The following is a 17,745-nucleotide window of genomic DNA, read 5'->3' on the forward strand; positions in this document are numbered from 1 at the left end:
CTGATGTGGACAGTCATGAGTGTACAGTGAGTACAGCAGAGGGCTCAGCACGCAGCCCTGGTGGGCACCAATGTTCAGGATGCATGAGTGGGACTGGTGTTTCCCCACTCAAACCACCTGTGGTCTGCTGTTCAAAAAGCTGTAGACCCGCCTGCACAAGGAATAGGTGAGTCTGAGATCCTGCAGCTTAGTTACCATTCTGGAGGGGATTATGGTGTTGAATGCTGAACTGAAGTCCACCAACACCATTTGCACATAATTCCGCTTCCTTATGTCCAAGTGGACCAGGGCTGTGTGTAGCAGGTGATTGATGGCGTCCTCTGTGGACCTACTGGGCGGGTATGCAAATTGTAGGGGGTCCAGGGAGGCAGGTAGGGAGGAGGTGATGAAGTGTCTAACCAGTCTTTCAAAACATTTCATCACCACAGAGGTAAGGGCAATGGGCCGGTTGTCATTAAGGTAGCTGGGCTTGGCTTTCTTGGGGACCGTAACAATGACAGACTGCTTAAAGCACTTGGGGATGATGCACTGGGAGAGTGAGAGGTTGAATATTTCCGTGAACACCAGTGCAAGCTGGTTGGCACAGGTTTTCGGGATACAGCCTGTTATACCATCAGGTCCTGCAGCTTTCTTGGTATTCACGCGGTGAAACATCAGCCTCACTTCATGCTCCATCATGGTGCGTGTCTTCTCCTCTCTGCCTGACAGGATGCTCCCCTCTCCGCTGGGAGCCTTGAAGCGCACATAAAAATTGTTCAGTTCATCGGCCAGGGAGATGTCAGCACTCACCATTGGCATCGGTGTTGCTTTGTAGTCCGTCACAGTTCTTATTCCCTGCCCTGGTCCCCTGGTGTCACACTGCTGTAGCTGTGACTCTGGCTTCTCCCCATACCTCTGTTTGGCCTCCATTACGGCTCTGCGGACGCTGTACGTAGCGGCCTGCTAAGGTCCCATGTCTCTAGTAGTGAGTCCTGAGTTGTAGGTGATGGTGCGGGACTTCAGAGTGCCGCGGATGCCTTTGTTCATCCACGGCTTCTGGTAGGGAAACTCCCTGATAGCTCTTTTGGGGGATTGTGTCCTCCACTAGTTTCCCAATCAATACCAGAACCGTCTCCGTAAACACACTGACGTCATCACCAGAGCTGCTCTGGAACATTTCCGAGTCCGCTGTCTCCAAGGCGTCCTGCAGGGCGGCCTCTGATTGGTCAGACCAACACATCACTTCTCTCTCCGCCGGGGCTGTTCGCTTCAGCCACTGCTTGTTTTCTGAGGTGACCTTAGATGGCCTTCACTTGAAGCTCTTGACACCATCAAAGGAGTCTGCTGTGCAAAATCTTCCCTCTCGAAATGCAATTAGGTGGCCTCCCAGCTTTACAAGCCAGTTAGAATTTTTTTTTTTTTGTCATTTCAAATCGGCAGCAGCCTCACAGTCCGCCAGACATATTTACTTGCTTGACCCTCTTTTGCAAACTCTAAAATGTCTCGGCTACAAACAAAGCACACCAAATTCTGCTCTTGACTGCAAGAGTGAGCACAACAGTTTTCATGCATGCCCAGCATCTGAGGAACTGATGACCCAGTAGATTACGTAAATTATTGGTGGCAGCAACTCCACAAGCATAATGCACAGCTAATGTAGCTAATATTACCATTACCTTTAATAATGCACATATGTAAGAGCTCTGTGGAAACTGTAATGGTAAGTGACATACATACATGGTGAAAACTGGTGAAACAAGTACTGAGCGGTTTACAGTGTTTTATGTTGCTTGTTGTGCTTCAGTGCAACCTAAACTCTACCGTGGTTTACATCTGTTTGCTTCTGTCCTGCCCTCTGTGCTCATATATACTGCATTTTAATACATCTCAGAACTTATGTTCCCTCAAGGAGATTGAAGTGGCACAACACTTATAGTATGCGATATCACACCCTTGCATGTTAGTTTAAACACAAGACACTTGTGCTCCAAACAAAGAGGATGTGCACGCAATGAAGGACCTAGGATCCCTGACCCATCACTATAAACACCAGTGAGCAGTGATTCCTAACACATCTCTGGGGGTCATCAGGTGGAAACCTCTCTTCAATGGTGTTTAGCCTATTTAGTCTCACAACACCTCCAGGAGGCTAGGCGGTGAACTGTGGCATCCCAGATTCACCCCCCCCCAGTGCCAGTTCACACTGCTCCTATGCAATCCAAACAGCACTGCCACGTTCAACTGACCCAGGCCCGTTTAGGAGATGCTCCAGGTAGTGACTAGTGCTGATACTACCAGTTAGCTAGTGCAAGCTAACTGCTCATTGCTAATGCTACACAATCCAAACAGCACTGCCACGTTCAACTGACCCAGGCCCGTTTAGGAGATGCTCCAGGTAGTGACTAGTGCTGATGCTACCAGTTAGCTAGTGCAAGCTAACTGCTCATTGTTAATACTACCAATCCAAATAGCCATGCCACATTTAACTGACCCAAGCCCGTTTAGGAGATGCTCCAGGTAGTGACTAGTGCTGATACTACCAGTTAGCTAGTGCAAGCTAACTGCTCATTGTTAATACTACCAATCCAAATAGCACTGCCACATTCAACTGACCCAAGCCCGTTTAGGAGATGCTCCAGGTAGTGACTAGTGCTGATACTACCAGTTAGCTAGTGCAAGCTAACTGCTCATTGCTAATGCTACACAATCCAAACAGCACTGCCACGTTCAACTGACCCAGGCCCGTTTAGGAGATGCTGCAGGTAGTGACTAGTGCTGATGCTACCAGTTAGCTAGTGCAAGATACTGAATACCTAGTGCCAACTGCTAAAAAAAAGGCAAGCAAACTATACTTATAACCTCTCCAAACCCCTCTAAATGCTAATGCTAGCTGCAAGACTACTATCATGTCCAAAGCAAACTTACCACTGACAAAAAAACTATACAAGCCAGGTCACCAACCTTGCTAGTGGTACATGGTAATGCTAATCGCTAATTGCTAAGATACATCATTACTTCAGCCAAGCTTACCACTGACAGAGACTATACAAGCAGACTTCATCTAGGATGCAAGTACCAATTGCTAACTGCTCATTGCTACTGCTACCTAACAAAAAAAAACAACAAACAAAAGAAAAATACACAGCCACTACCTTACACCACTGACTTACCTGAGATGGCCGCATGGTCCCCAAGAGACTCTAACAGGCCACTCCCCCACCTTATCTACACTTCCTCTTCCTGGATCTCTGCCCATTGGGGGAGGGAAAAGAGGGCAGGAAAAGCAGAGTGAAGAAGAGGGCTTGTCCTCTGCCTCCCTCTCCTCCCTTACTGCCCCTATTTCACCCCCCAACTATTATTATTTCTCCTAATCCATATCCACTGACTAGTTAGCTGTGAAATCATTGAAAAATACAATTTGTTGATTTTTTCCAATTGTATAAAGTTGTCCTTCCTAAAAGTTGGTTTTAAGTGTTTAAATGGACTGGCCCCACAAGTGATGTCTCAGATCTTTAAAAAGACAGACATCTCCAGGACAATGACAAGGAGCAGAATCAAGCAGAACTGTCAAATTCCAAGATGTAGAACGTTTGGCCAATCATCTCTATCAGTGTAAAGTATACACCTATGGAATTCCTTACCATCAGAAATTAAATCCCAAACAGAATTGAAGAGGTTTAGTGTGAAAGTTAAATACTGGCTCAAGCAGCAGCAGAAGTGCGAACATTAATTTTTTATAAGTGATTGTCAACATAACAGCACTTTACTAATGTTCAATGTTAAATTCAACTCAGTTTTCTTTTATCAGTAATTGACAACCGCAACTGTGTTTATTTATTGTATTATTCACTGTATTTGGGTCATTGCATTTTTTAATTGTATTTAGTATATTTCATTGTATTTTAAATGCCTGACCAGGGACAAAGACTGCAAATTAGCTGAAGCTAGACGTCTTATCTGCATCGCATTTTCCCTTTTTTGTGGCAATGTTTTATGTATTGTCCATGCCAAATAAACATTAAAATGAAGTAAATAAATAAAAATAGATCTAGCAGCCATATCTGCCATGTCCCTCACCGTCTTCCTCAGACTCTGCCCCTGCACTCCCAGCTCCCTCAAAAGAGAAATAGCTGACCCTGCAACAAAGCCCTACACCCCACCTCAACTGGGCGAACTCTGGTTTTCCATCCCCTCTGCTCAGCTTCTGTCTTTAAGTCTGCATGTCTAGCCTAGCATTGCCTCTATTAGAGGCAAGGATGTCTTCAGTCAGGCATGACTTATGACACCATATGAAGCCCTGTCAACACATATAAGCCCTGTCATCACAGTCCTCCTTCAGTTTGATAGCCATTCTTTACCAATATATAACATCTACCCGCTTTGCAGTAGCAAAGTGTTTTATGAAGAATGTAACGATGGTCTGTATTTCTTTTTCTGCGTAACTACATCTGTAAATCAGTATCCAAAAATATCCACTCACATGTATTAATGCAGCTGTTTGTCTCCTCTGTTCTTGTAATAACAGTTATACTGAAATATGGCTAAGCTGACAGAATCCAGAGTACAACACAGAAAGGATCATTTTTGAAGTTTATTTAAATGTTGTCATAATGAGAATGTTGAACTTTGGCCTCTGAATAAGGAAAAAGTAAGACAGTTTGTAAAGCATGATTCCTGAGCTCATGGCCTGTTGTTTTGTTGCAGGTGGACTTTGTTATCAAGGAAGCCACCAACATGGACAACCTGGCCCAGCTGTATGAGGGCTGGACTGCCTGGGTGTGAATGCCATGCTACTTCATGTCTTTGGTCCAGCGAAGGCTTGGAGATCCACCAGAGTCCAGCAGACTAAGGTGTGGGAACAGCAGCACCGGGCCACACTAGGGGGAGGAAATAGGAAGCGGATGCTTACGCCGCCCTCCCAAACTCCTGGGCACCCAAACTGGGGCAGCGACCTCGTAGCATCGCAGCAACCACACTCCCCCAACCATCGGCGATCGGGCTAACACAACGCTTAGTGGGCCTGCAGACCCGCCTTGCTTTTTGGGGTTTGAGTGAGCAAAGCAGCATCAGAAGGGGGAGGGGGAAGGAGGGCAAAGGCCTCTTCACCCTAAACTTGGAAATAGCTTCCCCCCTCACCTGCATAGCTCACTATCAAGTTGTATCCATAAACATCACTGCATCCTGTTATGCCCATCAAAGTCCACCTGCGGGCAGGATGAAGCAGGAAGTGAGCTGTGTCCCTCTGCAGCACACAGCACTGGGCAGGACATTACCAAGGCTAAAGCTCAGATGAATGGGCCATTTACATGGCGACATCCATTTTTTTCTAATCTTTTCCTTAATGGTGTTGTGATTCTGATCGGCCAGTGGATGACACAATTTGCAAGTATGATGAAATCAAAGGTTCAACAAGATTCTTAAGGCTACATGGACAACAACCCTAGACCTAAAATGAAAGTGGGGGTAGAAAAATCAAACTGCTTAGATTGATGAACAGAAACAACATTGGTATGTCTCTAAAGTGTTGTCATAGTTCACTGAAAAAAAGATCATAAATTGGAAATGTTTTCTTCGGAAGGTTCCTTGTGCTTTTGTGGTTAAAACTGAAACATCTAGTCATCTGAAGCCGTTTTTGGTGCTCATTTGCAAGCTTAGAATGAACAGAGTTGATGTTATTTAGACGCGGGAAATCCTCTGTTTGTTTTTCTTCTGTGTGACTCTTTCGTCTGTGTGCTTTGTAACTGTCTTTAGGAGTAGATCTTTGCCTTTTTTGACTTGCCTGTTAGAAGCTGTTGCTTGCATCATATGCATTTACTCCCCAGCCCTAATGTTTGCATTTTATGAATCTTGACCTTCTAGTTTTACATTTTTATTAGGAGAAATTCTGTTTTGGTGATGGTAAAATATGATATTTCTTAAAGCTTTTATTGGATTTTGTTGGCTGCCAAATAAAGATGGAACTAAGAAGTCTGAAGCGTTTCATTTGACAGTTCTAATTTTTGACCAGTTTGATGTTCCTGATTTTAAATCTGTTCAGCTTTCAAAGGAATCATTGAAGAAATTAATTGCTCTAGACAAATGTATTGGGCTGACAAACATTGACATTTAGAGTAAGCATAAAGTAGAATTGGATAAAGATACAAGCTGCTGCTTCTGGAACATTGAGACCTACTGTAAGACAGAATGTGCCAGTTGGATTTCTCTCTTTCTCAAAATTTAACATAAAACTACGGATAGGAAAGAATCAGCACTTGCTGCCGCTTCATAGCTTTGACTCTGATGTGGTCTTATCACAATTTAATCACTGCAATCACTGCATATGGACAGTTTTGTTGTCTTATACCTGCAGTTTTCTGAACACACTAAAACGAGAGATCAAAGTTCATAATCAGCCATCGTTATCTTGTAATATAGAAGAAATGTAAACAGGCATGGTACAAAAGCCCAGGACCTGTAATAAGCACAGTCTTTATCTTGTGTAAATTGACAAGGGCAGAGCAAAAACTCCAGCACAAGTCATGGTGAAGAGGAAGAGGCTCATGAAGCCTCCAGCAGGTTAATGATTACAGTAGGTCTGCTTATCATAGCTTCATAGCTCACCCTGCACTGTGTGTCAGAGACGGACAGCAAGTAGCCTCAGTGTGTTAGTGGTTGTGTGGCAGCAATGGCAGGACAGTGTGTGTGTGTATCAGACTTTGAGGAACAAGCCAGGAAAGTGCTTCCTAAAGCTGTGTATGACTACTACTGCTCAGGAGCAGATGAGCAAAAAACTCTGGCTGACAATGTGGCTGCCTTTAGCAGGTAAAACATTTACACAGACACACACTCTTTTGGACACAGTGTTTTAGCATTAAGCGAATGTTCAACTGAAATGACTTTTTTTTTAGAGTGACAAAGAAACAGTGAAGGAGTTTGTTCAGGATGCAGAACACCTGTATTTCAAATAGCTTATGTGTTTTCTTTCTTGTGTTTACATAAATTTGTCTTACTGTGAGGACATGGTGAGTGAAATGCTTGATTAGTGGTTTTTTCTTGCTTTTCATTTTTACTCTGCCAAGGAACGACGGAGTTATGTGACATTCGGTTACGTTTGTCTGTGAATCTTTGTGTGAAACATTACTCAAAAACGGACTAATGGATTTGGATGAAATTTTCAGGGAAGGTCAGAAATGACACAAGGACCAAGTGATTACATTTTGGCAGTGATGTGGTCTGGATCCATGGCTTTGTGAAGGATTTCCCATTGTGAGATATAGCGACCGGCATGGCGTCGCTGTAAACATGACACGAATGCTGTGTTAGTTAGGCCTACCTGCTGACGATCACATGATTGCGATCCTCACACAAATTGACTGTGATTTATCAGTTGAATATCATACAAGGAACAAATGATTAAACTGTGGGGTGTTTCTGAGTTCCATCAATTCCTGCCGTCCGTTACGTATTTAGGTCACACAATGTAGCAAATCCTAGCTAGACAATGAAGCTCTTGATGTTTCACAAAGCTTTCATTTACATTCAGCCATCAGCCTTATTTTGAACACAAATTCATCTTTCTGTCCTTCACTCCTTTTTTCACCGTAAGAGCTTGTCCACATTGCAGCTAGGTTTTTATAAGTTTATACACATCCTTTGCTACACAGCAACAGCGTGGAACCTTTTTCTTTCATCTTTAGGTGAATTTTCGGATTTTTCGGATGTGTCTTCGTCATGTCAAGATACCACTTCTTAGACAAATACTTCCTGTGCTGCTGGAATGGTGACAAAATAAAAGCCCGTAACATTAAAAATACACCTTCAAAATAAAAGGCTGGAGAGAACGGTTATTTTAACACTAGCAAAACAAAGGCTTGCCAAAAGTGATGATGTGTTCAACAGACATTGATAAGAGTAATTTACACACAATTCGGTATCCATACATAACATGCACATGCATAACACGTGCCTGTGCTCAGCGCAAGGTCATTTTTTATGAAAAAATGAAATGATGCACCAATTGAGCAGCTTTGGTGGAATACAGCGCTCTGAGTGCTTTTCTAGTTATTCTTATGTTAGTTGCTTTACATTTGTATATATATTTATCCTTATTTGTTTATTTATGTTAGTTATCTCTGATTTCTTGTTTTTACTCAGTATCTTATGTCATTGTTGCACTGCCTGCTCTACTTGCCTTTTTTAATTGTCCCCTGGGGACAAATTAATTTTTCTGAATCTGAATAGATCAACCAGCTATAACTAACTTTAAGACAGAGAAAGGACAAGTTTTCATCCATTTCCAATCACTGTCCTTGCCGAACAAGTCACATTTCTTTACAGTGCCCACTCATTTTTAAAAGGCTTTAACTGGAGGAGTGTATATTAATTCTGAGTCATGATGGTGTTGTGGGTCAGGTCCCTGTGGGTTCTCGGGGGTCTTAACATTTATTTGATGTGTCTGGTAATCTGAATTTGGCTCTCTCAGTTTAGTGAACGAGACCCAGATTTTTCACTCTTTTGATTGAGTTGCTGAGAGTTGAAGCTGGTCTGATGGCAAGCATATGTTGCTAGAGTTGTGCATTGTGGCAGGAAGTGTACTCTGCGCTCATTGTGGCGGACAGAAAAATCTACGTGTCAGTCAGAGCTGCTGTGTTTCAGTGCCTAATGTATATTGACATAGGTTTAGATCTCGGCAGAATTCTAGAAGGCAGGTGCACATGGAGTTTACCAGGGAATTAATCACTTATTTTAATCATTGATGTACTTCACTGGGTGTATGTACTTATGAGTGCATGATTTGATCTTTATGGAACAGTTTAAAATTCAGTTCCCACTCACATTGCAGTTTACATAGATGAGCTTAAGTTGTGGAGGCAGCTACACTGGCAGATGAGTATATGTTGACAAACTGTATTGACTGTGAGTGTAGGGCTTGTCATGAAAGCGGTAAGTATAGCTCAAGCAAATGATGGGATGAGGAAGCTGGTAATTGCTGTGGTAAGCCAAACAAGACCGTAAGGATTCAAGTGCAGTTTGACCAGAGTAAAATATGCAATATTGCAGACAGTTACAGCCTGATTTCTCAGCCTTTGTGCCTGATGGCCATGTATCATTGGTGGGGAGTGATTAGATTAGGCTAGATTAGATTTTTTTTTTTATTCGTCAGGCAGTGAAATGCAGTGACTGTCCAATAGGTTTTTTAAATACACAATATTAAATAGGTAAAAATATAAAATACAAAAGAAAAATATAAATAATACAAAAAAAAATAAAAAATACAAATAGGTAAAACTATAATATACAAGAAATACATACAGGTAAAATTGACATATTTATGGTAAGTACACAGTGCAAGAGGTAGTGGATGTGTCATAATATTCCATGTCATAAGCAGCACTGCACATGCAAAGGCCTAAAGTGGTTTCTTGCTTACATTCAAGCTGTAGCCCAACATGGTCGGCCTACTACCAAATTGCTAGCTGGTCGCAGAAGGAAATGTCTTTCTATCCCACAAGATGACCATGCACTCATTCGTTCCTGCGTCAGGAATCATCGTCAGACCTCCAGGGACCTTAGTTTCTGTAGGCAACAACAATAATTCTTTGTGCTGCTCAAACATTAAAGATTTACTGCTCACCCCAGCCTCACTGGAGGCAGCCCACTCAAAAGTGTCCAAACCAGCCCCCATAACCTGCATTTTAGGCTAGGAAACCCCTGCTTTAAACAGACTTTCTTTTAAGATGTGTTTTATATTGACCTCTTATTTCTGACATCCATCTCGAAATGCTTGGTGATTTTTACTAATTGCTCCTGTGAACATCGTTCCAGTAACTTCTCTGACAGAGCTCTCAGAAATTCTTCAGCAGAAGTCATAATGGAGAAGACACACCTGCCTGAATACACAGTGCTGTAGCACCAGCTCTCTAACAGCCAGAACTCCACAGCCCATACAGAGCCGAGAACATTACTCTCTCCCCATTGAACTGCCTGACCAGAACCTGACTAAATTACTCGAGTTTTCAGGTGGTTGGTGTGGATACACACCATAGTTTGATGGATACTGAAATCCTGAAGGCCTGGTGAATCCAAAAGGGAATTTACTCTAAATCCTAACAAGGGATAGGACAACAGCAATTTGCGCACTTGCTTATGTCTCCTGACAACCAGATTGTGCTGTCATTCACAAAAACGCTGCCTTAACAGGCTACAACAGAGCATAACGCAACGACACTACAACTGCCACACATCTGTTTTTTTAATTAAAAAACTTATGCAGAGCTACCTGCACCACTGTTAGCCTTTTCTTGCTCTTTCCTCTGGTCCATGGTCCAATAGCATGCAGAAGCAGTTGCTAGCTTCAGGGCTAACCACCTTCACACTCTTCAGCAGTCGGGCAAACAAAGGATGGTCTCCTTCTTGGTCTTGAGAAGCTGTTGCCTTTATTGTTGGCAGGACAAAATAATAATCTGCACTGCACATTCACTGTTAAATTGTTTGTCAGGCTGCTTCTAACACACACACTTCGTTCTCTTTTCTTCTGCATAGACACAGTCTGCACCTGCTGGCACTCAACACATGCGCTCCCCTCCAAAAGTATTGAAACAGTGAGGCCAATTCCTTTATCTTTGCTGTAGACTGAAAACATTTGGGTTTGATATCAAACAATGAATATGAGATAAGAGATAAACATTTCAGATTTTATTTCCTGGTATTTACATCTGGATCTGATACACAATTTACAAGATAGCATCTTTAGTATGAACCCACTCATTTTTCATGTGATCAAAAGTATTGGAACATGTGACTGACAGGTGTGTTTTGTTGTCCTGGTGTGTCCTGGTGTGTCCTATTACATTGATGATTCAAACATAAATAGCACTCAGTTATTGTTTCGGTCTGGAACAGGTGCACAGTGCATTTCATTGTGCATCATACTATGTGTAATTGTGCTCATGTAAATAAAGGTCTTGGATTAATGTCTACATTCAGTTTCAGATTTGGGTTTTGCAATTGGCCTCACTGTTCCAATGTTTTTGGAGGGGAGTGTACATCCATTGTGCTCTAGAACTATCTACTCTTGTACCACTACACAAGTTAAAATTGGATCAACTACAGCATGGACAAGCCCCCATTTGTTACAGCCCGGCTAAAACTGCAACAAGATGGTGATTGCGATAAATATGTTTTTTACCAAAAACTATGGAAACCAGATGATATAATGTATACGTGTCAGCATGTTAATAATGTAGAGCATGTCTATATGTCTCAAGAAAAAATCATACTGCTAATGTGCCACATGGAAGGGGGCAGTTTCTGTCAGAGAGTGAAAGAGAGTCGAATGAGGGACATTTTTTGTAGGCAGAGCTCCTCTATCCCGTTACTGCAAAACACATTTCAGTGACAGCCAGAGCCCTGGTGGAGAGTCGGCACAGCAGTAATGACCAAGCCAGGTGACAAGTAGTTAATCGGTGTTTTGATGTTACACCTGTCATGTAACTGAGTGACAACACTACTAATCTTCCTTCTTCAAAGATTGTTGGTCACAGCACTTATTCACTGGTCAAAACCGACTTTTTTAATGTGAGACTAACGTTCCCTGACCTATCTCTCTATCTCTACTGCTCCCACCTAATTTATGTAAAATGGAAACAACATATTCAAAAAAAGGAAGAGAGAGAGAGAAAATTTGGCTGTTTTCTGTTTACATGTGCAGTGTTTATTTGAAATGGCACATACACAACTCTGGATCCCTTTATGAAAATATTTGTGGATATGTGTGTGTGTAGGTGGTATCTTGTTCCTCGAGTGCTGAGGGATGTGTCCACAGTGGATCTATCCGTCTCTGTGCTGGGCCAGAAGCTCAGCATGCCCCTCTGTGTTGGAGCCACAGCAATGCAAAGGATGGCTCATCCTGAGGGAGAGACCGCTACAGCAAGAGGTATGCGCACAATGAAACCGACTGTCTTGTGAAAGCAGAAAGCTGCATCCAATAAATCAGCTTAATTTTGGAGACTAAACTAGAGATTGAACCCCAAGCATTTTTTAAATAGACAGCTTTACTGTGTACTAAACCAACATAGTGCCATGCATAAATTTGCACAAACCCACATTTTCTTCAGGAGAAGTTTTAGTGTAGTTTTTTACCAACTGGAAATCTTTTTTCCAATACTGATTTTACTTTTTCACAACCCTTCACACAGTCTGAACACTAAAGTCAATATGGACTCATACAGCAGCAGCATCACGTTTCATTGATTGGATATTGTATTCAATTATTGTATAGATTGTGGGAGTCCATGTTAAAGATTCAATAAGGTTCTGGCAGAATCTGTTTATAAGCCTTCTATTATCATAGCTTTCCAGTATCACTAATAATACTATGTGTTTTTCCAGCATGCAAAGCAGTGGGAACAGGGATGATGCTGAGCTCATGGGCCACTTCCACTATAGAGGAAGTGATATCAGCAACAACAACCTCCCTGGAAAGTGGGGGTGTCCTCTGGATGCAGCTTTACATCTATAAAGACAGAGAGCTTACACTATCATTGGTACGCCGGGCAGAGAAAGCGGGCTATAAGGCTATCTTTGTTACCGTGGACACACCATACCTGGGAAAGAGATTGGATGACATGCGCAACCGCTTTAAAATGCCCCCACACCTGAGGTAGTACCCAAGCAGAAAAATAGATGAAAATGTGATTCCTTAAATTCTACCATGGAGACCAGACATTGGATAGTGGCCTCCCATTCTTAATTTTTCCCTCTGTGTTTCTTTGTGTTTTATGCAAATGTGTGGTGTGTGTCCATAGCTTGTCTAACTTCTCAACTGCATCCCTGGCTTTCTCTGAGGGAAACTATGGCAATGACAGTGGCTTGGCTGTGTATGTTGCAAAAGCAATAGACCCTGCTATCTGTTGGGATGACATCACCTGGCTGAAAAGAAACACACACCTACCTGTGATTGTGAAAGGAATTCTGAACGGTAATGCTACTGAATAGGACACACACATTTATAAACACTAGTGATTATAGATTTTACTCTGAAAAGTCAAATTTCTGATTTATTTTACAAAACCAAATTCCTTTCTGTTCAGTGTTATTTGTGATACTCAAATTATAACATAAGTAATTTCATAATATTTTAAACTGTGGACCTTACATGATTATATTATACAGAGAAACTTGACAAGCAAGCAGTAGGTGACAATGGGGAGAGAAAAACTCACTTTTCATTTCACTTTTCAAGAATCCTCCAGACGCAGGTAGGGAAACTACATGCATTGACAGGTGTGGGTGAGAAGACAGCAAAAAGGGAAAGTGCAGAGTATGGAACCCAAGTGAAGGTGCACAGAGCAGACTGAGACGGATGAAGATGCAAAATACAGACTTATTACAAATAATTTAAGCTTAACGGAACCAGACTGGACAGTTATTATTTAACAGAACTAACTATGGGAGTAAATAGGATAAACTAAAAATTCAATAATCGAAATTAACAGTAAGCCAAGACAACTAAGGGAATTAACTAACTCACAAATGGGGAAGGAAGGGAAGGGGGGCGGCAGGCTTCCAGAGACCGGGAGGACGCTCTGTGATGCTGCGGCCAGGCGGCTGAGAGCGGCGCCGTCCGGAGGATGAGCCTGGAGGAAGCCGATCCTCTTCGGGAGAGGGAGGGGGGAGATGCGGAGGTCCGACAGGCGGTCCGCAAGACAGAGGCTGGCGGGAAGATCCAGAGCCTCCTCCAGAGGCAGAGACAGAGTTCCAGTGGCGGTCCGGAGGGCAGGAGCAGAACCTTGCAGAGCTGAAAGAAAAACAGGAGTTAGACAGGGTTGCGAAAAACACACAGCAGGATGTGTATCGAGCCAAACACTAACTGCAGGAGCAAAAGCTACCATCTGGCTGGGAGTGGAGTGAAGAACCGGTCTTTATGGCAGAGGTGATCATACAGGTGTGCTGCGCCGCTGCTGCCCGGAGTTTCTGCTGATTAATGACAGAGAGGTTACAGCCGCGAAAGAGAGCAGCAGAGAGGGGAGGGGAGGAGGGAAAGGGACTGGGGAGAGGGCCCTAACAAAAAGATAAACATCTGAGAAGCAACAAACAATCAACACAGGTTTGTAAAGGCAGTGACCACAGTTTGAAATGTGCAATTCTGGAACCAGAGGTACTTGAAGAGAAGACTAAACACAACCAATGAGTCTGAGCCAGTCCTAACTATAAGATTTCACAAAAAAGAAAAATATTTTTTTAGGAACTACAAGTAAGCCTGCAGCCTTAAAGCATAGTGATCTGTTGGGGGCAATATGGTACCATGAGGTGTTTAAGATACAATGGAGCATGATTGTTTAAAACTTTGTACATGAAGGATTTTAAATCCTATGCTGGGTTTTACAAGAGAAGCTAATATGAGATTAATATGATTTATCTTACTAGTTCCTGCAGCACTGCCAGTGCAGCATTATACAGTTGGAAGCTCTTAAACAAGTTATTGGGACATCCTGATAATAATAAGCATTGCAGCAGTCCAACCTAGGTGTTCATCTGTACCCAAGAGTTTTTCAGCATCACTCTGAGACATATGTTCCAGATTTTGACAATATTACACAACAAAAGAATGCCACCATTACTAAAAGTAAATAATCAAAGTTCCCTCCAATCATATTTTAAGATACATAAAAAAATACAAATAAATAAATGGTTAGAAATTTTCAAAATGGCTCCAAACCTACCCTCAGTTATAAAATCAGAATAATATGCAAATATTTTTCATTTTAAAAATAGAACTACTGGATGCAAGATTGTGACTTACAGTCACACTGGTGTAAATCACCTGATCAGGACTGACTCTCATGATGTCACTAATCCAGTTTACAGGTTCACACCTTTAATTAAAATTTTTAATTGACCTCAGAGAAACTTTCATCTTTCAGCGGGAGATTCTGATAACAGTTGTAGACTGTGAAACTATAAACATACATCATTTCACACAGTGTAGCTCAAACATCCAAAGAAGGAGCAACAACAAAAACACATTGTTGAGTGGAGGGAGACTTTAAAGTGATTGATTGCACTTGTGTAGTTGTTGGTATTGGCCTTCCTTGAATTTTTAGGAAAGCTGAAAAGCTGGCTAATTCTAGATACACATATTTGAAAAGAGACGTGTGTACGAGCTTAGTTGTGGCCTGCAACACAGTAGTCCTGCCCACAAGTAAGTTGGCATGAAAGGAGCCAAATTATATTTAGGCCCCATTCAGAACCAAAAAATTCAAACCTTTCATTCGAACTTTTAACAATTACAACTAAAATTTTGTGCCTGGCACTGTGTAATTCGAGATAAACATGTTCAGCAGTTTCTTTGTGTGTGTGCGTGCTTGTGTGTTTATATGTGTGTGTGTCAGGTGAGGATGCTCTTCAGGCTGTGAGATATGGTGTCAATGGCATCCTTGTGTCCAACCATGGAGCTCGACAATTGGATGGAGTTCCTGCTACGGTCTGTGCATGTGTGTGCGTTGTTTTGTGTTGTTGTTTTAACTGATTTTTAATGAAATGTCAGGATCTGATAGTGTCATCTGTCTTTGATATGTACATGAAACCCTTTCACTAAACAACTGCATCACAGAAAATCTATTCTGATCTTTATAATACTGTACTTATCCAAAACTTGAATCTTTATGACCTTTTTATACTGCAACAAAAATCTTTGAAAAATGTGAGAAGTTACTAAGAGGCCACAACCAAACTTTAGAACAACGTATGTTGTCTCACACAGTGCCACTCAGGTTCCTTCAGGTTTGAACTAACTTCAACCTTGGTTTTGCTTCATTTATGTTAACAAATAGAGAAACAAAAACTACACCAACATACTTCAGGTATGAGGGTTATGATTACTTGTCCATCACAGGCTCAACAAAAACAATTACGCTCTCAGCAGCACATCTGCATCCTTTTTGCCTGAGGTGTCAGCCCTCAGATCGTCTTACATCTTTAGGCCTAGCCACCACTTAAAACTTAAAAAAAAATTTATCAGGCTGTGTCCATAGCTTCATTTTCTTGTGAACAACTATTATCACCTTTTTCTTCAACTTTTGAGAAACATGCATGTAATATGCATTATGATCTCAAGAACACAACATAATTTACACAGCATAATCTCAAGGTACAAGAGACTCCAATATGAAACTGTAGTATGAATTAAATTAGAGTTTTTGAGCAACTTTAATCATAGCCTCATCTATATTGACCTTAACCAACAAATTTTTCAGTATCTTTGGTAGGACATTAACTACTACAGTTTTCTTGCCTAAAATGTGCATGATTACAGGCACACAACACGAAGCTCAATGTACACATTGAAGTATTAGCACACTTGGAAATTGACCAGGAAAGCTAAAGAACTGTGCGTGAAGTAAACCACCATAAAAAATGTCTATGTCGTGTGAAGTATCTGTTTGTGTATATGTAGTTGGATGTGTTGGAGGAAGTAGTGACAGCAGTGCAGGGCTGCTGTGATGTCTACATGGATGGAGGAGTGAGACGAGGGACAGACGTCCTGAAGGCCTTGGCTCTTGGAGCAAAAGCTGTCTTCATCGGCCGACCAGTTCTATGGGGTCTTGCCTGTCAGGTGAAACACCAAACTGATCTACAGTCTCACTGCTCTGAATCAAGAGATCCCCTACCCTATGCACGCTGATCTATAACGACACTTATCTTTTGGCTATACCGACTTTATCCAGTAAAGGTTTCTGGGAAACTGGAGTCTATCCCAGTTGATATTGGGCAAGAGGTGCAGTTCATGCTGGACAGGTCATCAGTCCATCACAGGGCAAACACAGAAAGTCACAAAAAATGCATACTCACACACGCCTACAGCCAATTTAAAATCATGAATTAATGTAAGCATGTCTTTGGACTGTGGGAGAAAGCTGGAGCACCCAGGGACAGTGTGCGCCACCTGCCAACCCTTTAAAGACACGTTAGAGTCTATTAGCTACCCTGAGGCTAAAGAGTTTGAATTGTTTCTTGTATTTGTGTGTGCAGGAGAAAAGCTAAACACAAAAATCAAATTTACATTTGCTTTTTTTGAAATTCAGTTCTGTTAGACAAAAACATATTTTCTTTTTGCTTTTTACCATCACAATTTATCAGTGTTTAACGAAGCATTTACAATTGTTGGGCCAAAACCAAAAATGGTTACTAACAAAAACATCACCTCTGTTTTGTATGTTTCCAGGGAGAACAAGGAGTTACTGAGATTCTGGAACTTCTAAAAGAGGAGCTGCGACTAGCTATGGCCCTGTCCGGTAACAAACACCAACCCTGTGTGTGTGTGTGTGTGCGTGCGTGCGTGCGTGCGTGCGTGCGTGCGTGCGTGCGTGCGTGCGTGCGTGCGTGCGTGCGTGTGTGTGTAGGTGTGTGTGTGTGTGTGTGTGCGTGTGTGTGCGTGTGTGTGTGTGTGTGTGTGTGTGTGTGTGTGTGTAAGTAGTTTAAGGTTACGATAATTACACTTAAGGTCTCCTAGAAATTAATGTAAAACAGTTGAATGTCTTCTGTATGTGTGTTTGTAGGTTGTCGCTCTGTAGCTGAGGTGAGCAGATCCCTGGTCAGGAGAATGGAGTTCACCTCCAGGATATGAGAGAATAATCTTCGGCAGAAATTACAGGACAACACATTTTTGATGGCTCACTGGATACATTCAATTGTCAAATTAGTTTGCTGTTTTTTGCACTCATGTCATGTTAGTGAAAAAGAACTGCAAGAACTGGTTCCATTAAAATCCTATACCATCAAATCTGA

The 17,745-nt window shown here is 42.0% G+C and overlaps 2 protein-coding genes across 4 annotated transcripts in view; both read left to right on the plus strand.

Annotated features, from left to right (window-relative positions):
* Positions 1-5,946, plus strand: part of smg1 (SMG1 nonsense mediated mRNA decay associated PI3K related kinase) — a 166,780-nt gene extending 160,834 nt beyond the window's left edge. For all 3 annotated transcript variants that reach the window (XM_023284949.3, XM_023284950.3, XM_035954949.2), the window contains one exon: positions 4,684-5,946. In XM_023284949.3, coding sequence (XP_023140717.2) covers positions 4,684-4,761 — 78 coding nt within the window. In that variant the 3' untranslated portion in view covers positions 4,762-5,946. The remainder of the gene's footprint in view (positions 1-4,683) is intronic.
* Positions 5,947-6,508: 562 nt separating this feature from the next.
* Positions 6,509-17,745, plus strand: hao1 (hydroxyacid oxidase (glycolate oxidase) 1). Its single transcript, XM_023284952.3, has 8 exons — positions 6,509-6,780; positions 11,742-11,893; positions 12,349-12,619; positions 12,765-12,937; positions 15,351-15,442; positions 16,415-16,573; positions 17,183-17,252; positions 17,517-17,745. The coding sequence occupies exons 1-8, from the start codon at positions 6,644-6,646 to the stop codon at positions 17,582-17,584; spliced, it is 1,122 nt and encodes a 373-aa protein (XP_023140720.1). The 5' UTR covers positions 6,509-6,643; the 3' UTR covers positions 17,585-17,745.

Source organism: Amphiprion ocellaris, chromosome 19 (genome assembly GCF_022539595.1).
Source record: "Amphiprion ocellaris isolate individual 3 ecotype Okinawa chromosome 19, ASM2253959v1, whole genome shotgun sequence".
NCBI classification, from domain to species: domain Eukaryota; kingdom Metazoa; phylum Chordata; class Actinopteri; family Pomacentridae; genus Amphiprion; species Amphiprion ocellaris.